Here is a 23,237-nt window from a genome sequence, read left to right as displayed (position 1 = left end):
ATTACCAAAGGAGTTAGCTGAGGATTTTTAGGGAACTTCGGTTGGAGATTGTTCCCAAAGGTTTTGTTGCAGCAATGGAAGTTCAGTCTACATTGTTGGGAAAGATCCGTGAAGCTCAGAAGGAGGACAACGAGATTGCTGAGGTAAAAGAGAGGATGAGCAAAGGAAAGGCCAAAGGTTTTCGTAAGGATGAGCACGACACCTTATGGTTCGAGGACCGTGTATATGTTCCCAATAATGCAAGAATCAGGAAGTAAATACTTCAAGAGGCTCATGACTCACCATACTCAATTCGCCCTGGAAACACCAAGATGTATTTGGATTTGAAGGAGTGTTTCTGGTGGACTGGTATGAAGAAGGATATTGCGGAGTATGTAGTCGTAGGTGATGTATGCCAGAGAGAGTAAAAGCAGAGCATCAGAAGCCAGCAGGATTACTACAGCCTATGCCGATACCCGAATGGAAGTGGGATAAGCTTGGCATGGATTTCATTACCGGATTTCCCAGAACCCGAACAGGACATGATTCTATCTGGGTAGTAGTTGATTCGCTTGACCAAAGTGGCTCACTTTATCCCAGTGAAAACCACCTATACAAGTGCGAAGTTGGCCAAGATATATTTGACCAGGATCGTATGTCTGCATGGAGTTCCGAGGACCATCGCATGAGATAGAGGAACACAGTTTACCTCAAAGTTTTGGAATCAGCTGCACCACACTTTGGGTACTAGGCTAGAGTTCAGTACAATTTTTCATCCACAGACAGATCGATAAGTCGAGAGAGTCAATCAGATCTGGAGGACATGTTGAGAGCATGTGCATTAGATTATGGATCCAGTAGGGATGATAATCTACCTTACGCTGAGTTCTCATACAACAATAGTTACCAAGCCAGTTTGAAGATGGCCCCTTTTGAAGCTTTGTATGGGAGAAGGAGCCAGACACCATCGATGTGGGATGAAGTTGGAGACCGTCAGTTGTTTGGACCAAATATGATCAAGGAGTCAAAAGAGAATGTTAAGATGCTTCGAGATAGACTGAAGGTAGCTCAATCAAGGCAGAAGAGTTATGCAGACTCAAAAACGCAAGGAGGTAGTCTATGAAATTGGAGACAAAGCATGTCTTCGTGTGTCCCCTCGGTGAGGAGTTAAATGATTTGGAGTTAAGGGAAAGTTAGCCCCGAGATTTGTAGGACCATACCGAGTTTTGGAGCGTATGGGAGAAGTGGCCAACAAGTTGGAGTCACCCGAAGGACTGTCAGGAATTCATGATGTGTTTAATGTTTCCCAGTTGAAGAAGTGCCATGCAGAGATGGCCAATATTCCCCGAAAGGACGCTTGACCCTGGAAAGGATAATGATGTTCCACGAAGTGGAGTATGGACTTCATAAAGTATAAGTTTTATCTCGGTATGTGAGATATCCCACGAGGATGAAGAGATGAATTACTATTGGATATAAACGAGGTATGATGTTGGAAATATGGATCAATGGAAATTCCATGATGAGTCTGAGTAATCATGTCCTAGTTTGGTGCCAATAGAAGGAAGGAAGACAGTACAATTGGATGGATTTAAGAATACTAGGAAGTTGGAAGTTGGAATAACGATCAGTTACCCAGAGGATGATTTCAAGGTTTGAAAGTGATGAGATGGGCCATAACCCACAGGCCCCAGGACCTGCCAAGAATCAAGCACACTCTTGTTGAAGGAAAACCCCGAAGAAGTTACGATTTCATCAACCGATGATCTTATAGGAGTTTTACGCAAAACCTGAGAGTTGTGAAGGAAACGATAGATGGTTGTTTGGCTTGCAGAATCCATGGATTTATCCGAACTTAGTTCGTTGATAAGAGAAATTCTGCAATGCTTGTGAGGATGACCGAGTGTTAGCATGCGAGATTCGCTAAACCGTATACAAGGTAATGATTTGGGTGCGGGATGGATTGATCACCATACCGACTTACTCTTATTATTCGCCTTGCTATATGGGATGGTAAATCTGAGTGACTTACCTATAGTAGAGAGACGACGATATTAAACCTTGTTTGAACCTTAGAATGGTATAAGTATTTTCCCTTGTACACGGCAGCTATTGCCAATCGTAGGATATACGGTGAGGTTCAGCCCAGACCCATTTTTTGCAGCAGAACCGTAAATTGTTGACTACCATGAGATATCTACAGTTGTTTAGTATTGGCGCCAGACCCGTCAGCTAAGAAGACCTAGTCTCGGAATAACCTTACCAAGATGAAAGGACAGAAGTATTGAGGAAAAGTCATGCCGCTACTGGAAGAGCCCAGAGATGGAATTTCCCAAGATCTGGGAAGACCGACATTGTCAGGAATAAGGATGGAGTATATGAGTTTTGATGGAACCGTAACAATGCTTCTAAGGGTGGTAGCACCCCAGACCCCGGAGACGATTGATGGATTTTGAGGAGACCCCAATCCTAACCTTTTTCTTGCTAGCCTCTCCGAATCTCGAGGACGAGATTCATTTTAAGGGTGGTAGGTTTGTAACATCCCAAAATTCTAAATTTTGGAATGTTATAAAAAAATAGATAGTTTTGATTGATTGTTTGATTGATTGACTGAAAGTGAGTGAATTCGAAACTTTTTGAAAGTTAAATGAGAGGGAATAAAAGGACTTTCCCAAACTTTCATTTTTCATTCGTGGTCTCCGTGAATTCAAATTCTTTTCACCACAAAACCCTGGAGAGAAGATGACATGACTTCTTCCATTTATTTAAATGACAAGGGGTGTTGAAAATATTTGAATTTCATTTGAAATTATTTCCAATTCATAAACTTCAAGCAACTCAATGATTTTCATGAGAGAAGATAAAATGACTTCTTCAAAATATATGAAATATGAGTTGGGAGTTTCAAAGAATTAAATTCAAAACTCTTTTGAATTTATTTCCAATTTGGAGTTATTTGAGTTTTATTCAAATTATTTTTCTCCAAAAATAAAATATACAGAAAATAGGGTAACATGATTCCCTACATCAGAAAATTGGAGAGAAATAAATTTGAATTAATTTTGGTATTTTTAAAATGATTTTTATTGGACTTTATTAGACCAGTAGCACTGTTTGAATTATTTGAATTTTTGTAGATTTTATTTAACGCTATAATAATGTTCATCTTGTAGGAAGTATTTTTCTGAAAATTTTGATATAGTATATGCCTATATAATATTTGTTATTTTTTTGTTTTATTTAGTTTATTTGTCTGGAAAAATGTTTTTTTAAATTAAAAAAAATCCCTCCCTCCGCCGAACTGGGCCGGCCCAGCTCCCAGGCCAGGCCGCAGCCCAGCCCAGTCGCGCCGCTCGTCCCCGAGCTTGGGACGGAGTCCCGAGCGAGCACGCACCGCCGTCGCCGTGCCCGACCTCGCCACCTCGTGCCTTGGCCCCTCCTCCACGCCTCGGAGCCGCCCTCCCCCTCCTATAAAGCGCGCCCCGGGACCCCCTGGATCCCGTTTTCGCCGCGCCGCGCCCTCGCCGGAGTTAGCCGCCGCCGCCAGAGATCCACGCCATCGCCCCGCTCCACCCCGCCACTCCCAACCGACGCCGCCCACTCCATCCTCACCGCCGCGCCGCGATGAGTGCCCCGACGCCCTCGCCGCCGCCGGAGACCCACCGGAGCCGGCGCCCCGTCAATGTCCGAGCCGCCACCGCCGTCTCCCTCGCCGCCGGTAGCCACCGTCGCCGCGGTATGCCTCGCCTCTCACCTCGCCCGTCCATCTGTCATCTACGGCTAGGATTAGATCTAGCTTATTTATTTATTTATTTCGAAACGGTTTCTGTTAGTATACGAACGTTCGTTCGTTTAGCGGTCGCAGCGAACGTTTTCGTTATTTAGGCCTCATTAGTGAACGTTTCTATATTAGATCTGGTTTTTTTTCGTTCTGGGACCTCATTGTAGCTGTTTTTATTTTTCAGTTTAGTCCCTGATCTTAGAACGGTCACAACTTTTTACTCGTGCATCCAAATACAACGAAACCAACGCCCACTTCTTCGTTATGATCTCCTCTATCCATAAAACAACTCAAACATGTTTTTGAAAGTTTAAAATTTGAATTAGATCAGATTTGAATTTGAACTTCGTTTGATCATAACTTGAGTTTTATAACTCCGTTTGAGTTGATTCTTGTTGCGATTCAAAGCTCTTGACCTAAACTTTCTGATAAGGCCAAATTCACATAATTTTGGTACTCTTAGAAATTGTTTTATGTTGCAAGAGTTATATGCTTGGTTTTAATGTTTTCCGAATCGTTTTCTCCGTTCTTTCCGATCTTTTGAGTGATTGCTTATGTGTGGTTACCATTGCTTGCTTACGATAGATTGACCTGAGTGTGACGAGTAGAACTATCAAGAGTTTTGAGTGCGAATCACCTTCATCAACATTGCAGGCAAGTTCACACTTTGATCATATCCCCTTTTATTACCCAGTTTTTTTGCATTAGATCAATCCTCCAAACAATTGCATGATTAGGGTCTGAATTAAATTGTGGGTGTTGGGAAGTAGTTTGAGGTAGTACCTATTACCTGTTTTATTATCAAACCCTTGGGAGTTACTTCTACGTTTGCTTATTATGCCATGCTACGCTCGTAGACGTGGATTGGGTTTGAGTGAATTTCCATGACAGATGTGAGATTGTTAATTATTGGTTTATTTAAGGTGGCAACATTAATACACATCTGGGTGGATTGAGGCACCTGGTTACGCCAGGACTTGCCTGTCTAGGCACCTGGGTTTCCAGGACTTGCCTGTTTTTCTTCGGACCGCCACCTAGGCTCAAAGGGATCATGAGATTATTCAAACTAGAAACTTACGTGTGCAGCCACAAGCCATTATGGGCTCTGGCATAGTTGACTAAGTTGTGCGAACTCTTACGGGTAGACTAGCAGATGTAGGGGAAAGTAGGTGTACCGGTCTACCCACATGTAAGGTGCTAGTGCTTCTGAAAGACTATGTCTCGGTCATCCGTTTCTCAAACATCATGTAGTGCGAGGAATCAAACGGAGGCGATCGAGTCTTGTGGGAAAAGTGCGCAAACCTCTGCAGAGTGTATAAACTAATCATGGTTAGCTGTGTCCCCGGTTATGGACATCTTGAGTATCTAGTACTTGATTTTCCTATGAATCTCATCATGTTACTATAATCTATATTGTTGGGTTTTAATGAGTACTTTTAATTGGGATTGAGAATGATGTCAACCATTCTCAATGTTTAACAACCACCATGATAGTTAAATAAATTTATTCCTTTGTAGTAGGGAAAAATTGGCTTTTCGCAAAAACATTATAACCATAGAGCCTCCACCAGCCATATATGCATGTAGTGATAGACTTTATTCATCATTGCTCTATGGTGTGAATTTGCCAGTACATTCAATGTACTGACCCTCTGTGGCTGCAACGTCTCATGTTGCAGGATCTTACGACGAGTAAGTGATACGTTAGGTTTACGATTTCCTATACTCAACTTTGCCGTTGGTGTTGATGGGAATCCACAACCTTGTTGCTTCCGCTATTTTGGATTGAGGTAATAGTATTTACGTTACTTTATACATGTGATTTACCTCTGTTATAAATCCTCGAGTATTGTGTGTGTCAGCATACCGATCCAGGGATGACACTTAAGCACAGAGACTTGACCGTCTGAGGTCGGGTCGCTACAGCCGGAGGGGACCATGATCATCGGAGGCCATGGGGGAGGATCTCGGAGGGGCCATCACCGCCATGAAGGCCAAGGACTAGAGGGAGGGCCTCTCCCAATCCAGGGGGAGTGCATGGAGGAGGAAGCAAAGGGTGAGAACCTCTCCTCCTCTCTCTCGGTGGCTCCGAAGTGCCATCAGGAGGGGAATCATCGCCACGATGATCGTCTTCATCAACATCACCACCATCATCATCATCCTCATCTCTTTTACGTGGTCCACTCTCCCGCACCCGCTGTAATCCCTACTTGAACATGGTGCTTTATGCGACATATTATGATCCAATGATGTGTTGCCATCCTATAATATTTTGGGTAGATATCCTTTGTCTTTTGGTTGATTAATGATCTATATTGGTATGAGTTGTATGTTTTATTTTTGTGTTGTCCTATTGTGCACTCCGTGCCGCGCACACGTAAGGGATTCCCGCTGTAGGGTGTTGCAATACGTTCATGATTCGCATATAGTGGGTTGCTTGATTGACAGAAGCATAAACCCGAGTAAGGGGATTGTTGCGTATGGGATAAACGGGACTTGATATGTTAATGCTATGGTTGGGTTCTACCTTAATTATCTTTAGTAGTTGCGGATGCTTTCTAGAGTCCCAATCGTAAGTGCATATGATCTAAGAATATAAAGTATGTTAGCTTATGCCTCTCCCTCATATGAAATTGCAATAGTGATTACCGATCTTTTTAATGATTGCTTAGGACAATTCCGCACATCGACCAATCATTGTTCCACACTCGCTATTCATAATACTTAAGTAATATATTCTAAATTTATGATAACAATACCTACTTTTATATTTTAGCTCTCCGATACCATGCAAAGTTATCCTCTTCATACCCACAGCATAGTTTTATTTCTTGTTTCTAGTTGGAAGCAAACGCTCGGTGTACGTAGAGTCGTATCAGTGGCAGATAGGACTTGAGAGAATATTGATCTTACTTTTAGCTCCTTGTGGGTTCCACACTCCATACTTATCACTTCCACCTTTGGAAATTACTACGATGATTCCCTGCACTTGGAGATTATCAAGCTCTTTTCTGGCGCCGTTGCCAGGGAGCAATAGCATGGGGTTGATATTTTCGTGTATGCTTGTTTACTTTATTCACTAAGTAGATTTTGTTTTCCCTTTTTTTCTGTTTAGTTGTGAGTGAAACATACAAAAAAATAAAATAATGAAAATACAAAAAGATTCACTTGCCTCATATGCCTAAAAAAGTTTTTCAAAAAGAGAAGTGATTGGAAAGTTATGCATTGGAGAAGTGAGGGTCGACCTTGAACACTTGTGTTCATGCTCATGGAAACAATGTAGAATTTTTCATGGAAGTTTCTCAGAAATAATTATCACCTTGTATATATCCATTGTATTATAAAAATAATGTGCCAAGATTTGGTTTTAGAATGATTAGAGTGCTTGTTCACAATGTGTAGTGCAAAAACAGAAACTTTGGCTGTAGCGCGTGAATTTACATTTTTTACTAGAAAGTCAAACGGGTCTGAAACTTTTTTAACAGTATTTATATACAATTTTTAAAATTTTCCTATTTGTTTAGAATTTTTGGAGTGACATAAGTATACAAAATTTCCATATTACTACAGACTGTCCTGTTTTTGACAGATTCTGTTTTGTATGTGTTGTTCGCTTATTTTGATGAATCTATGGGTAGTATCGGGGGGTATGGACCATGGTGAAGTCTAAATACAGTATATATAATGCTAGTATGAAATTTAAATGAGTTTACAAAGTACCTAAAGGTAGTTATTTGCTTTATTATACTGACGGATCTCACAAAGTTTTTGTTAAGTTTTGTGTGGATGAAGTGTTCGAAGAACAATGAGTTACCGATGTGAGAAGAATAAAGAGAGGCAATAGTTCAAGCTTGGGGAGCCCAAGGCACCACAAGTAAATATTTCAAGGATACTCAAGCATCTAAGCTTGGGGATCCCTAGTTGGCATCCCATCTTTCTTCTTCGACAATTATCGGTATACCTCGATTTTTGTTTTGTTCACATGATTTGTGTCCTTTGTGTTTTTCTTTTTCTCTATGAATCATGCTATTATGAGATAGCCCTTAATTGATTTATAGAATGCTTCATGTGCTTCACTTATATATTTGGAGTATGACTTTATAGAATGCTCTTTGTGCTTCACATATATATTTTGAGCTTGGATATTAGTTAATCTATATTAATTGTAGAATGCTCCATGAACTTCACTTATATCTTTTGGAGTATGAATAAGACTATCATTGAAAGTGGGTTTGGAAGAGTGTCAACTTTAGGAAGTAATGGTCCCACTATTCTGGAGGGTGTTGAATCTTAGTGTGATATTTATGAAAGTGGATTTAGAGAGGTCTTGACTTTAGTTAGTAATGATTCCACTATTTCGGAAGAGGTTTTAATTGATTATGAGAACAAAGTTGCTATATATGAGGATTATTGTGATGACATGTATTCTATAAAGAATAATGGTAACCATGAAACTTGTCATCATGATTTTAATTTTCAGTTGGATTATGCCTCACATGATAGTTATTTTGTTGAGGTTGCTCCCACTATTTCGAATGAGAAATGTTTTGCTCATGTGGAGAGTAGTAAAATTTCTATGCTTGTAGATCATGAAAAGAATGCTTTATGTGGTGGTTATGTTGTTGAATTCATTCATTATGCTACTGAAAATTATTATGAGGGAGGAATATATGCTTGTTGGAATTACAATAATATCAAGTTTCCCCTCTATGTGCTTAAAGTTTTGAAGTTATGCTTATTTTGCCTTCCTATGCTAGTTGATTATTTTTTCCCATAAATTGTGTGCTCACAAAATCCCTAGTCATAGGAAGTGGGTTAGACTTAAATATGCTAGTCATATTCTTCGTGATGCTCTCTTTATGTTTCAATTCTTATCTTTTATGTGAGCGTCATTGAAATCATCATGCCTAGCTAAAAGGCATTAAAGAAAAGCACTTGTTGGGAGACAACCCAATATTTATCCTTACTATTTTTGTGTGTTTACATGATTAAGCTACTGTAGTAATCATTTTTTATAGCTTTTGTTCCAATAAAGTGCCAAGTTAAACCTTTAGGGTAGCTTACGGTGATAGTTGTCTTGATCCTGCTGAAAATCAGAAACTTTTGCGCCCAGTAAATTAGTTTTGATAATTCACAGAAACATGATTTTGATCTTATTATTTTTGATATGGATTGGTACATAAATTTCTCAGGTTTTCCTAATTTGTCTGGATTTTTGGAGTACCAGAAGCATGGTTGCTGTTCAGATTATTACAGACTGTTCTGTTTCTGGCAGATTCTGTTTTCAATGCATAGTTTGCTTGTTTTCTAGTTTCTATGGCTTATATTTCTCAATATAAATTGTAGAAATGATATCATACAGTAGGCATTGTGTGAGAACAATTATGAATCTTGTCTTTGACAGTACCAAAGTGAATGGTTTACTCTTTATCATACTAACCCATCTCACGAAATTCCGTTAAGTTTTGTGTGATTGAAGTTTTCAAGTTTTGGGTGAGATATCGATATGAGGAGAATAAGGAGTGGAAAGACCCTAAGCTTGGGGATGCCCAAGGCACCCCAAGGTAATGTTCAAGGAAGACTCAAGAACCTAAGCTTGGGGTTGCCCCGGAAGGCATCCCCTCTTTCGTCTTCAAAACCATCGGTATACCTTACTCGGAGCTATATTTTTATTCATCACATGATATGTGTTTTGCTTGGAGCGTATTTTCATTTTAATTTATGTTTGAATAAACCTTTGGATCTGAAATCCTTAGTAATAAATCATTGTATCTGAAATCTTGAATGAGAGAGAGTCCTCCCATGGCTAGTTAATTATTTGACTACTTAGTGTTCTTCACCTATATCTTTTTGGAGTAAGTTTGTAATTTACTCACGTGCTTCACGTATATCCTATGAGTAAATGGTTGAATGAATTGAATATCATAAATCTGAATTTATATATGTTTCATATGCTTATACCATGGGGAGTAATGACTTCACACATAATAAGTATAGGTGGTAACTTTATTGGAAGTTAGCAAATGAAGAATTGTTCACTTGAACAATTCATGAAAGAATATTGAAGGAAGAGAGATTTCACATATAAATATACTATCTTGGACATCTTTTGTAATTGTGAGCACTCATTAAAATATGACATGCTAGAAATTTGATGTTGGACAAGGAAGACAATTTAATGGGTTATGTTTTCCTATATCCGAATAGACGTTATATTATCTTGGATCATCCAACATGTTGAGCTTGCCTTTCCCTCTCATGCTAACCAAATTCTTTGCACCAAGTAGAAGTACTACTTGTGCTTCCAAACATCCCTTAAACCAGTTTTGCCATGAGAGTCCACCATACCTACCTATGGATTGAGTAAGATCCTTCAAGTAAGTTGTCATCGGTGCATGCAATAAAAATTGCTCTCTAAATATGTATGATCTATTAGTGTGAAGAAAATAAGTTTTATACAAACTTGTGATATGGAAGAAATAAAAGCGACAGACTGTATAATAAAGGTCTTTATCACAAGTGGCAATATAAAGTGGCATTCTTTTGCATTAAGATTTTGTGCATCCAACCATAAAAGCGCATGACAACCTCTACTTCCCTCTGCGAAGGGCCTATCTTTTACTTTTATCTTCTACCCTTATACAAGAGTCTTGGTGATCAGCACCTTTCCTTTTTACACTTTTTTCTTTGGCAAAAATTTTGTGTTGGAGCGATCCGGATATATTTATCCACTTGGATGTTTGTTTTCATAAAGTATTATTGTTGGCATTACCCTTGAGGTAAAAGGTTGGGAGGCGAAACTATAAGCCCCTATCTTTCTCTGGTTCCGATTAAAACTTTGAACCCATAAATATCACGTGAGTGTTAGCAATTGTGAAAGATTAAATGACATTTGAGTATGTGGAGTTTGCTAAATTCAAAGCTCTTACATAGACCCTTCCTGAAAATAAGATGAATTGCAATTGTTTGATGACTAAGAGCATGGTTTGTTAGTTTTCAAGAAAGTTTATGATCTATACTTTATCATGTGAATAGCTTGTTACTTGATCATGAGAAGTTCTATGAGTTGAGCTACTGCTATGATATATAATGATGCTAGTAAAGGTGACTGAAATTATCATTGATCAAACTTGTGCACTTGCTAGCATTCACACTTCAGAAATTATTTCTTTTATCATTTACCTACTCGAGGACGAGTAGGAATTAAGCTTGGGGATGCTGATATGTCTCCAATGTATCTATAATTTATGAAGTATTCATGCCATGTTTATAATATTTTACATGATTTTTGTATGATTTGATTAGAACTAACCCGGACTGACGTTGTTTTCAGCAAAACTACCGTGGTGTTGTTTTTGTGCAGAAATAAAAGTTCTTGGAATAGCTGAAAATCAACGGAGAATATTTTTGGAAAATATAAAAAATACTGGAACGAAAAGCTACCGGAGGGGAGTCCTGAGGCCACCACGAGGGTGGGGGTGCGCCCTACCCCCGGGGAGGATGCTCCTACCTCGTGGACTCCCTATGGGGCCCCCTGATGTGAAACCAATGCCAACCTCTCCTATAAATCCAGAAAACCCCAGAACAGAAGACAGATCGGAAGTTCTACCGCCGCAAGCCTCTGTAGCCACGAGAAATCAATCTAGGCCCTCTCTGGCACCCTGCCGGAGGGGCCATCATCACCGGAGGCCATGTGGAAGGATCTCGGAGGGGCCATCACCGCCATGAAGGCCAAGGACCAGAGGTAGGATGATGACCCACAAGTATAGGGGATCTATCATAGTCCTTTCGATAAGTAAGAGTGTCGAACCCAACGAGGAGCAAAAGGACATGACAAGCGGTTTTGAGTAAGGTATTCTCTGCAAGCACTGAAATTATCGATAACAAATAGTTTTGTGATAAGTTAGTTCGTAAATGGTAACAAGTAACAAAAGTAACAAGGTGCGGCAAGGTGGCCCAATCCTTTTTGTAGCAAAGGACAATCCGGGACAAACTCTTATATAAGGCAAAGTGCTCCCGAGGACACATGGGAATTATCGTCAAGCTAGTTTTCATCATGCTCATATGATTCACGTTCGTTACTTTGATAATTTGATATGTGGGTGGACCAGTGCTTGGGTACTGTCCTTCCTTGGAGAAGCATCCCACTTATGATTAACCCCTCTCGCAAGCATCTGCAACTACGAAAGAAGAATTAAGCTAAACCTAACCATAGCATGAAACATATGGATCCAAATCAGCCCCTTACGAAGAAACGCATAAACTAGGGTATAAGCTTCTTTCACTCTAGCAACCCATCATCTACTTATTACTTCCCAATGCCTTCCCCTAGGCCCAAATAATGGTGAAGTGTCATGTAGTCGACGTTCACATAACACCACTAGAGGAAAAACAACATACATCTCATCAAAATATCGAACGAATACCAAATTCACATGACTACTTATAACAAGACTTCTCCCATGTCCTCAAGAACAAATGTAACTACTCACAAATCATATTCATGTTCATAATCAGAGGGGTATTAATATGCATAAAGGATTTGAACATGTGATCTTCCACCGAATAAACCAACTAGCATCAACTACAAGGAGTAATCAATACTACTAGCGACCCACAGGTACCAATCTGAGGTTTTGAGACAAAGATCAGATAAAAGAGATGAACTAGGGTTTTAGAGGAGATGGTGCTGGTGAAGATGTTGATGGAGATTGACTCCCTCTCAATGAGAGGATCGATGGTGATGACGATGGCGACGATTTCCCCCTCCCGGAGGGATGTTTCCCCGGCAGAACAGATCCGCCGAAGCCCTAGATTGGTTCCGCCAAGGTTCTGCCTCGAGACGGTGGCGCTTCATCCCGAAAACTTCCTTATGATTTTTTTCCAGGGCAAAAGACACCTTATACCAGAAGATGGGCATCGGGGTGCTGCCAGGTGGACCACGAGGTAGGGGCATGCCCAGGGGGTAGGGTGCGCCATCCACCCTCGTGGACAGTGGGTGGTCCCCCTCTAGTGCTTTCTTCGCCCAATATTTTTAATATATTCCAAAACTGACTTTCGTGGAGTTTCAGGACTTTTGGAGTAGTGCAGAATAGGTCTCTAATATTTGCTCCTTTTCCAGCCCAGAATCCCAACTGCCGGCATTCTCCCTCTTCATGTAAACCTTGTAAAATAAGAGAGAAAAGGCTTAAGTATTGTGACATAATGCAATAAATATCGATATAAAAGCATGATGCAAAATGGACGTATCAACTCCCCCAAGCTTAGACCTCGCTTGACATCAAGCGGAAGCCGATATCGAAAAATATGTCCACATGTTTAGAGATAGAGGTGTCGATAAAATAAAATACGGACATGAAGGCATCATGACCATTCTTAGAACAACAATATATATATTGTCACATGATTTCTTATGCTAAAGTAATAATCTATTCACAATGTAAAGTATGAATCAGAAACTTCATTGAAAACTAGCAAACTATAATCTCAGCCAGTGAAGCAATTGCAATTTATCATAACATCGGAAAGAGTCAATATAAGATCTTTTCAACAAGTCCACATACTCAACTATCATTTAATATTTCACAATTGCTAACACTCACGCGATACTTATGGGTATGAAGTTTCAATCGGACACAGAAAAAGATAGGGGCTTATAGTCTTGCCTCCCAACCTTTTACCTCAAGGGTAATGTCAACAATAATGCTTTATGAAAACCCACATCCAATTGGATATATATATCAGGATCTTTCCAACACATAGTGCTTGCCAAAGGATAAAGTGTAAAAATTAAAGGTGAAGATCACCATGACTCTTGTATAAGGTAGAAGACAAAAATAAAAGATAGGCCCTTCGTAGAGGGAAGCAGAGGTTGTCATGTGCTTTTATGGTTGGATGTACAAAATCTTAATGCAAAAGAACGTCACTTTATATTGCCACTTGTGATAGGGACCTTTATTATGCAGTCTGTCGCTTTTATTTCTTCCATATCACAAACTCGTATAAAGATTATTTTCTCCACACTAATAGATCATACATATTTGGAGAGCAATTTTTATTACTTGCAACAATGACAACTTACTTTAAGAATCTTACTCAATCCATAGGTAGATATGGTGGACTCTCATGGCAAAACTAGGTTTAAGGATGTTTGGAAGCACAAGTAGTATCTCTACTTGGTGCAAAGAAGTTGGCTAGCATGAGGGGGAAAGGCAAGCTCAACATGTTGGATGATCCATGACAATATAATTTATTTCAGATATAAGAAAACATAACCCATTACATCGTCTTCCTTGTCCAACATCAACTTTTTAGCATGTCATATTTTAATGAGTGCTCACAATCATAGAAGATGTCCAAGATAGTATATTTATATGTGAAAACCTCTCTGTTTTTATTACTTCCTATTAATTGCAATGATGACCAAAACTATGTTTGTCAACTCTCAACAACTTTTATTCATCACACTCTTTATATGTGAAGTCATTGCTCTCCATAAGATCAATATGATCTTTTTATTTCTTTTTATTCTTTCTTTTTCTTTTATTCCCTCAAGATCATAGCAAGATAGCAAAGCCCTCAACTCAAAACTTATCTTTATCATATATAGCTCACGAATTCGATTACATAGATAGGGATCAACACAAAACTCAATGCTAGATCATACTAAACTTTATTCTACTAGATCATAACCAAAAGGATCGAACTAAGAAAAATGATAAAGATAGAAGTATGATGGTGATACGATACCTGGGCACCTCCCCCAAGCTTGGCAGTTGCCAAGGGGAGTGCCCATACCCATGTGATTATGTCTCTTTCTTCGGAGGTGGTGATGATGGAGTTGTTGACTGTCGGCGTTCTGGGAACGGGGGTCCCTAGACTTGCCTGCCTGCGGCGTGGCTCAAGGGGTGGCCCAGTACGGTCCATCTTCATCAACTCAAGCTCAAGACCCTTGCGAGGGGCCAAGCCTCGCGGGGCGGATGACGCAAGGCTTCCTCAGGGGCGGCCTCGCTAGGTAGGCTCGTGAGGAGGCGGAGATGTCAAGGCAGGGGTACCTCGCAAGGTGCTCATGACGCAAGCCATGACGATTGAGACCAGGCGGGCACCGGGCGGGCGCCGGCCTGCATAGTGTCCTTGTTTCCTCTTTAGTGCAAAGGGGGCAAGCACAGGCGTGGAGTACCAAGGCATCAAGCAAAGGTTACCATTTCAGTGCAACGAGACCAAGACCAGCAGAGCGGCAGGACGGAGGTCACCGTGGAGCCCAAGACGGCGTCATCGCCAGTGCCTTTGGCAACCGAAGACCAACTTTAGTCAGGATAACTTGTACTAGATGTTCCCCTTCAAAATGGCCGTTGTTGGCGCCCTTCCCGCTCAATATTTGGGAAGAGGACCAGGGCCTCTATATATAGAGATGGACACCACAATAGAGGCCATCTCATCGAGTTCTCATCAGATCCAGAGGTGATCGAACTCGCCCAAGTAGTTCACCACACCAAGAACACCTCTCGCGAGTTTGTTCTTCCTTTGTACTGTTCATCATTAGCCCCTGAGGCAATCCACCACACCACACACTGGAGTAGGGTATTACACCACAACGGTGGCCCGAACCAGTATAAACCTTGTGTCCATTGTGTTGTTCATCGCGTAGCTTAGATTCTCAACGAGGCATTGGGACGTGGATCGGTAGGGGGAAGATCTTCACATGCACCCCAGAGTTCGAGCCTTAAGGGTTTTGCCAGAACCCAATATCCGACATTTGGCGCGCCAGGTAGGGGTGCTCCGGAATCTTTCTTCCGATGTTCCGCGTTCGATCGTTCGTCGCATCCATGGTTGACGCTCACCGAGCTCGCGCCGAGCGCCGGGCTGCTCTCGCCGCCCACGTCACCTAGACGGCTCCCGTCGATGGGCCTCCCCGTCGATCCTCGTTACCTGCCACCCACGTCGCCACCGGCCCAGCGGGGAAAGAGCAGCAGGCATCATCGCTGCATCCCTCGGTGTGGCGGGAAGGCCGCACCACCACTCCGTCGCTGACTCCAGCCGGTTCGTCGTCGCACGCCTGTCGCGCTCCCATGGACGCGCATGCCGCATTGCTCCTGGCACGTGAGCTCTTGCAATACTGCCCCGTTGACGACCTCTACGAGGAGTGGCTCGCTCGCATCATCGAGCTCGTCAGCGCCGCAGGGGGCTCCCCTGCGCCGTCCCTCTCGCTGCCTCGCCTCCGTCCTGCGTGGGTGATGCAGCTCAGGAAATGCCTCTGCCACCTCCTCCCCAATAAGGCACCCTGGCTCCAAGGCGCGCGGCCCGTGGACGAGACCCACCACGTCCAGCGCCCACGCGGCCAAAAGGAGCTACCAAGAAATCCCTCACCTCCAAGAAGGTGCTCGCGTGCTCCCTACACCAGCATGCCATGACCGCATCCCTGCACCAGCACGTCAAGACCCCACACTGCCCCTGGCGGCGGCGCGCGGGAATCCTCAGGAGTAAGCCCCGCGTCCGCAAAGAGCTCCGGTGGCCACCGCAGGCTGCCGCGCCTTCACCACCGAGCTACGCAGTGTCGCCTGGCAAGGCAAGTTCAAGCCGGATCTGCCTCCTTGCTACGACGGCACTGCCAACCCCGTGGAGTTCCTGCAGCTCTACGAGCTGGGCGCCAATGGAGACGAGAAGGTCATGGAGAATTGGTTTCCCATGGCTCTCAAGGATGGTTGTCGGTGTCAAAACCGGTGGATCTCGGGTAGGGGGTCCCGAACTGTGCGTCTAGGCGGATGGTAACAGGAGACAAGGGACACGATGTTTTTACCCAGGTCCGGGCCCTCTCGGTGGAGGTAAAACCCTGCTCCTGCTTGATTAATATTGATGATATGGGTAGTACAAGAGTAGATCTACCACGAGATCAAAGAGGCTAAACCCTAGAAGCTAGCCTATGGTATGATTGTTGTCCGTCCTACGGACTAAAACCCTCCGGTTTATATAGACACCGAAGAGGGTTAGGGTTACACAGAGTCGGTTACAATGGTACGGGATCTACGTATCCGTATTGCCAAGCTTGCCTTCCACGCCAAGGAAAGTCCCATCCGGACACGGGACGAAGTCTTCAATCTTGTATCTTCATAGTCCCGGAGTCCGGCCAACGGTGATAGTTCGGCTATCCGGACACCCCCTAATCCGGGACTCCCTCAGTAGCCCCTGAACCAGGCTTCAATGACGACGAGTCCGACGCGCATATTGTCTTCGGCATTGCAAGGCGGGTTCCTCCTCCAAATACTTCATAGAAGATTTTGAACACAAGGATAGTGTCCGGCTCTGCAAAATAAGTTCCACATACCACCGTAGAGAGAATAACATTTACACAAATTTAATATGCTGACGTATTTCGTGGCATGACATCACACCACGGCCAAGCCTTTATTCGAATTGTTTTTACGGTTCCACCTCAGTGCGTTTAGCGAAGCGGTTTCCTTGGCACGTCTTGTCAAAGCAGAGATCGTGTCCCCTTATTCCGGGATTCGCATCAATACGGGCGTGGGTAACCCAACCGCGCCATTGATTACGGCGCTTGGGAGACAAGCGAGTTTTACCAGGCTGGTGGGGACGCATAATTTCGTCCGCCCATATAAGGTGATAAGGATCCACCTTTTTGCCTACGCCTTCTTCCTCCTTTGCTTATCCATTTCCGCGCACTCGAGCTCCAGCGCCCAAGTCCGCACATCTAACCTTCTCCAGCCATGTCCGAAGCGGGAGGCAAGTGGATGGCCTCCTCCGTCACGGAGGGGCACATCAAAAAGCTGCGAAAGGCCAGATACTTGTCCAGTGACATCGCGCATCGACTCCCCGACAAGGGGCAGCTCATCCCCACCCCCGGGCCCCATGAGAGGGTGGTGTTCCTCACCCACTTCCTCCGCAGACTAGGTCTTCCACTTCACCCATTTGTCCGGGGGCTCATGTTCTACTATGGCCTGGATTTCCACGATCTGGCCCCGAATTTCATCCTCAACATCTCGGCGTTTATCGTCGTGTGCGAGGCCTTCCTCTGCATCCAGCCCCACTTCGGCTTATGGCTGAAGACCTTCAATGTCAAGCCGAAGGTAGTGGGCGGCCGCCAAGCGGAGTGCGGAGGTGCCATGGTGGGCAAGATGCCCAACGTCCTATGGCTCGAGGGCTCCTTTGTGGAGACCATAAAAGGGTGGCAATCGGGGTGGTTCTACATCACCGAGCCGCATGACCCTAAATGGGTAGCGGCCCCCGAATTCCGATCTGGCTTCCCTACACGGCTCACCTCTTGGAAAGAGAAGGGCCTATCATGGGGTGATTCGGAGGAGCTGACCGGACTCCAATCCTGCGTAGTCCAGGTCATACTCGTCCGCCGGATCCTCCCGTGCCAAAACGGGCCTTTAATTTGTGGGAGTTTGATCTGGCACAGCACCAAATCTTGAGCAGGCTCTTCGACACTACGTACGAAGATGCCTGGAAGGTGCTGTTCAAGGGCGCAGAGGCTCCCGCATCCGCTACCGAAGATCGCGGATTCAGCTCACAGCGTCAAGCCGGCGAGGTAAGCTATTTTACCCTTTACAGGACGCTTATTTTCCACTAGTCGTCTACCCGTGCATTCGCACGGGCTAGCATATTCATTCATGTTTCCATTTTGGTCTGTACCCATACTAATGGATTTAGATCTGTTATAAAAGTCTTGAATTGTTCTATTAATTGTTTGAACATTGGGACATATGAAACACTTAGATTTAGTGTATAATTGAAAACGTGAAAGATATCTTTTATCTAGGGACATTACCTTTTAGTTTTCTTGGTGATAAAATTACTGTTTTATACATTAATCATTGTTCTCCTCATACTGAGTTGATTCCATCATCCTAGTCATTTTTGTATTTTTTAGTTGACGACGTTAAAAATCTGATGTCAGATTTTTTAAACATGGAAAATCGTATGTTTCTCATGACAATTATACTTCTAGCAACGATGTCAATTTACTATAGCAAGCATGGCAAATACTGGCAAAAAAATTGCATGTTTGCTAAAGAAATTTGTCATCCTCGCTAGAACTTTAATTGCCATAAAAATCCGTTGTTTGATTTGCATTTGCGTTGCATCCTTGCATATTTAAGTGGAGTTCTAACTCTCTTGGATGGTAGCCTAGAAACTTTTCTAAAACACATAGACGTATTAGATATTCAACAAATAAAAGTTGTTGCTCCCTCCGTTTTCCAGTATAAGGCCTTTTAGAGATTACAATACGCACTGCATTTGAATGTATATAGATGCATTTTTAGAGTGTAAATTCACTTATTTTGCTTCGTATGTAGTCTGTATTGGAATATCTAAAAAAGCTTATATTTAGAAACGGATGGAGTAATATTTATATTATGACTTATGTAGTGAGAGTGGAGAATGCTTTTCCTTTATTGTAATACTTCTTCCAATCGATAATATTTATCGCTGCTTTAGTATAACTTTGTTTGTCGTTATTTTAGTAAAACAACTTTATACTAAAGCAGCGACAATTAATATGGATCGGAGGAGTAGTGCTTTATTTGCAGTGAGTGACATAGTTCATTTTAAAAAAATATGCCAGAAAGATAAATAATTATTTTCATCTTCATTGCACATATTTTGTGGTAGTTAACTTGTATTGCTCCTCATATAATTTTATATGTATATTATGTTAATATGACACAATATTTGGTTTGGTAACAACTGTATTTTCTAATTTTCTGTACTCGGTCAGACGGAGACGCGTGGCTATTGAGATGTGTGTTTTTTTATTTGTGATGATTTTGCCACAAATCGTCGGTGTGTTCGGCGGCGTCGTTTAACGGTGCCTCCAGCCTACTGCGCTCCATCTGAGGGGCGCCATGAGAGCGCCGGCGGCTCTCCTGGATAACGCCCGCACATGTGCCCTCGCAAATCCCATTGTAGTGGCGGCCGGGGCGCCGGTCATCCGGTCGTTCCCCTTTGTGGTGTGGTACGACGTCTCCGTCGAAGCTGCAGTCTGCTCCCACGCTCGCATCGTCGAGCGGAGTTTCCTCTTCCAGCGGCAGATGGAAGGTGTCCTGGAGCTAGCTTGCACGGTTAGTGCTGTTCTGCGGGCTGGCATAGCACGGCTCCGAATTAATTGTTTCATTAATTTATTTGGGAATCACGTATTATTTGGGAAACTGGATCTGAATTGCTGGGTCTATCTAAAAAAGAAGAGATACAGGAAGTGAGAAAAGGGTCTTTCTTCGTCTATGCTTATGTAACTTTAGGACTTGGTTTAAAGTAATCTTTAGTGAGTCTGTCTCCTCGTCTGAACTACACATGGCGATGCATACATTCGCATCTTGGTTTTCTCAAATCAGTTGTGAGCCCTTAAACCAATATTTTTGTTTAGATGTAGATGCAGATAGAAGTACCTTGTTCACAAATATAATATTGCAGAGACAATAGTTTTAAACAGAAAAGGCAGCTATGTCCGCATTACATTTAGACAAATAAGAATGATTCTGCTTGTTCTAATCATAGCGGCAATAAATCAAATATCTATAATAAATTCTTCTAAATAATGTTTTTTGCAACGCTGCCGAATGGACGCTCTTCATAAGCTGTGAGTATATGCAACATATAGTTGACCATGTGTGAACATTTACCTTTATAATTACAGCCCAACCTTTTTCAGAGATTGCCCCTGACTTTTGTTAATAGTCATAGCAAAATCACACTGATATTGGGTATTCTCTCAGCAACGTTTGGTCCGTTTATGACCTGGCCTTCGATGAACTGCCTTCCTAACTATGTTATTGTTAGTCTTGTCCCATTGCAAAGTCCCGCACTTTGGTTGATTTTTCTCATAAGCATTACTGGAAAAATCCAACTTTCAGCCTCAGTTCATGATCTGGTATTCAAGAAAATTTAAGACTGTTTAGAAACTCAGCTGAGTACAACATATATTCATCTTCCACTGTAGACATTTGTTTGCATGTTGTATCTGAACTAAGATATGTTACCTCTTCTCCAGGATTTGACTCATGATGTGGGTGTTAATCTCGTCGACAATCTTGTTTCTTGGGCACATGATCGCTCTTTCTCTAGGTATGTTCTATGAGTGTACCTGCTTTGTAAGTCAGGGTATTAGATGCTATTAACAATGGATGCTTTGGGGTTATCTCCTTCATGTAAAATAAGGTCTTCTGGGATGCTAATCCAATCTTCTTCATTTGTTGTTGTTGCTGCGCCATTGCCGATGTTTTGCATCCAGCTTGGAAATTCCGCCGGCTTTGCTTTCTTTACTGGACTACCTTCAGATGAATTCAGACACATATTTTTTGTGAGTCGGTACTCCTGAAAGTTCTTCAATAGGTAGGATCTCTTTATATATGCGGAAACAAATATGTTCCCTTTTCCCCATTGGTATAGCCGGTAGGATTTTCCTGAAGTCGCCTCCCAAGACTATAGTCATTCCTCCAAATGTTCTATGCTCGGCATCCTCATTTGTGAATCGAAGTATGTCTCTCAAACTCTTGTCAGTGCTTGTGTGTCATAGGTGCTTCATCCCATATTATCAACGAAGTTCTCGTTATTAGTTCCGCAAGAAATGTTCCTAGCTTGATGTCGCATGTGTACTCGTTAGTGATCTTGAGTGGAATGTGGAATCTTGAATGAGCTGTGCTTCCACCCTGTAAAAGAGGTGCTGCTATACCACTTGAAGCTACTGCTAGAAGTATCTTTCCTTCGGACCTTAGTTTTGTCGTAAATGCTTTCCACAGAAACATCTTTCCTGTTCCACCATATCTATCAACAAAAATCAATTTGCCGAGACTGCAGTAAACTAATAATATTATAACATCAAAATCCATCATGTGATCATCATTCTTGGACCAGTGGCCTAAACTTGTTAACCATATGTTTCATTACCATGTTGTGTATCATAGTGTGCCCTGAAACATACTCCCTCCGTCCGGAATTACTTGTCATCAAAATGGATGAAAATGGATGTATCTAGAACTACAATACATCTAGATACATTCATTTCAATGACAAGTATTTCCGGACGGAGGGAGTAATAATATAGTGAGGAGATGCATCGATATATAACTCATAGTGACCTATCTATGTTGGAAAACCATATTCTTTTACCAATGAGCTGACATTTTCATCAAGTAGTATCATGTCAAGGCTAATAAGTTCATTGTTGTTGAGGTTAATGCATCCCATAGCCTAATTACTCTGACCTTCACTTTCCAGGATTCCTTTCCATTGGTAATCGCATCGAGCATATTGTATGCCATCATTTTTGAAGGAAAAAAGGAGTGACCTGTAAGCGAACACAGTTTCAAGATTAGTACTTGTTCAGTCTCTACCAACTCCAAGGCTTTAATTGGAAAGAATGATTAGATCATGGTCTTCATGTTGTTTGTAAGAAATAAGACGTGCATAGCCTAAGCTCATGGTCGTCATGTTGTTTGTACTCCCTCCATAATGAAATATAAGAGCGTTTAGATCACTACTTTAGTTATCTAAATGCTCTTATATTTCTTTACAGTGGGAGTAAGAATGAGGAGGTGCATAGCCTAAGAATATAACTGAACCAACGGAACAAATAATCGCTGAAAAAATCGGCGAGAAAGCAACTGAGCAGAGACACAACCATCATACCTGACATGAGAAGCTTGATCAACTGACAACCGACAGAGGCTCCTTGATGCTGACACAGTTTGTGTTAGGCCACAGGTTGAATATATAAGCTAACCTCATGGGCCCATCTGTGCTCCGAGCTGATGTCCATGAGCTATCCAAAGAGCGTGAGAGGATTTGGAATTGGATCCCTAGGTATAGCACTTTTAAAGGGCGTGATAGGAAAATATTGAGTCTGAATCCACCAAAAGTTATACGGTCGATTCAATGATAATCCGATAAAAAAATTAAAACAAATCTGTGTGAGAAGAGAAACCTGATTTAGATGAGGAACAAAAATTTAATGTGGTAAGTCCATGAGTAGGATTCATACCCAACTTCTTTGCTCCTATTTATGAGAAACATATATCTGTTTTCATATGGGAAAGAAGAGAGACGTGAGATCATGAGAGAACAGATCTGTTTTCCATGCGGGGGAAGAGAGATGTGAGGGAGGAAGAGAGACATGAGATCATGGGAGGGAGAGAGAGAGAGACGTGAGAGATTAAGGAGAGTAAGATTGCATCAGGTCGCTGCTTTCTCCACCTGGGGAGGAAGAGATGGCGGAGGGTATTTGGGCCTCTCGTCGGAGTGTTGGGCTTTCTAATCAATCTGCTTGCAGCCGAATTGCTATTTTTTTTACCAAGGTTAATCTACACAGTAATAACTCGGTCCCACCTTAGATGTACGGCTAGTAATTTCTAATTAATGTGGGAATTTTTAGGGAGTCTGTAATTAGTATAGGTATAGATAATTTGACTCTATGCGGAATCTAAACTCCCTTTACCTTTGACAGGCTTGGCAGAAGACGTCCGGG

General features: G+C 42.3%; 1 protein-coding gene and 1 long non-coding RNA gene across 5 annotated transcripts; one reads left to right on the top strand and one right to left on the bottom strand.

The window, feature by feature from the left end:
* The first annotated feature begins 19,535 nt into the window (after positions 1-19,535).
* LOC123120637 (uncharacterized) lies at positions 19,536-22,203 on the top strand. Of its 3 annotated transcripts, none has more exons than XM_044540639.1 (4): positions 19,536-19,839; positions 20,766-20,839; positions 21,006-21,074; positions 21,992-22,203. In XM_044540639.1, the coding sequence occupies exons 1-4, from the start codon at positions 19,624-19,626 to the stop codon at positions 22,008-22,010; spliced, it is 378 nt and encodes a 125-aa protein (XP_044396574.1). In that variant the 5' UTR covers positions 19,536-19,623; the 3' UTR covers positions 22,011-22,203. The 3 variants fall into 3 exon arrangements, with proteins under 3 accessions (XP_044396574.1, XP_044396580.1, XP_044396584.1); XM_044540645.1 differs by having other exon boundaries at positions 21,006-21,106; XM_044540649.1 differs by lacking the exon at positions 21,006-21,074.
* On the bottom strand, positions 19,975-22,937 carry LOC123120660 (uncharacterized). Of its 2 annotated transcripts, XR_006459543.1 has the most exons (4): positions 22,698-22,925; positions 22,403-22,616; positions 20,755-22,061; positions 19,975-20,642 (listed from the first exon to the last, which is right to left on the bottom strand). It is a non-coding gene; the product is annotated as an uncharacterized lncRNA (long non-coding RNA). The 2 variants fall into 2 exon arrangements; XR_006459542.1 differs by having other exon boundaries at positions 19,977-20,642; positions 22,403-22,937.
* Between the last annotated feature and the right edge of the window lie 300 nt (positions 22,938-23,237).

Source organism: Triticum aestivum, chromosome 1B (genome assembly GCF_018294505.1).
Source record: "Triticum aestivum cultivar Chinese Spring chromosome 1B, IWGSC CS RefSeq v2.1, whole genome shotgun sequence".
Lineage (NCBI taxonomy): Eukaryota > Viridiplantae > Streptophyta > Magnoliopsida > Poales > Poaceae > Triticum > Triticum aestivum.
This window is presented reverse-complemented; position numbering and strand designations above follow the sequence as displayed.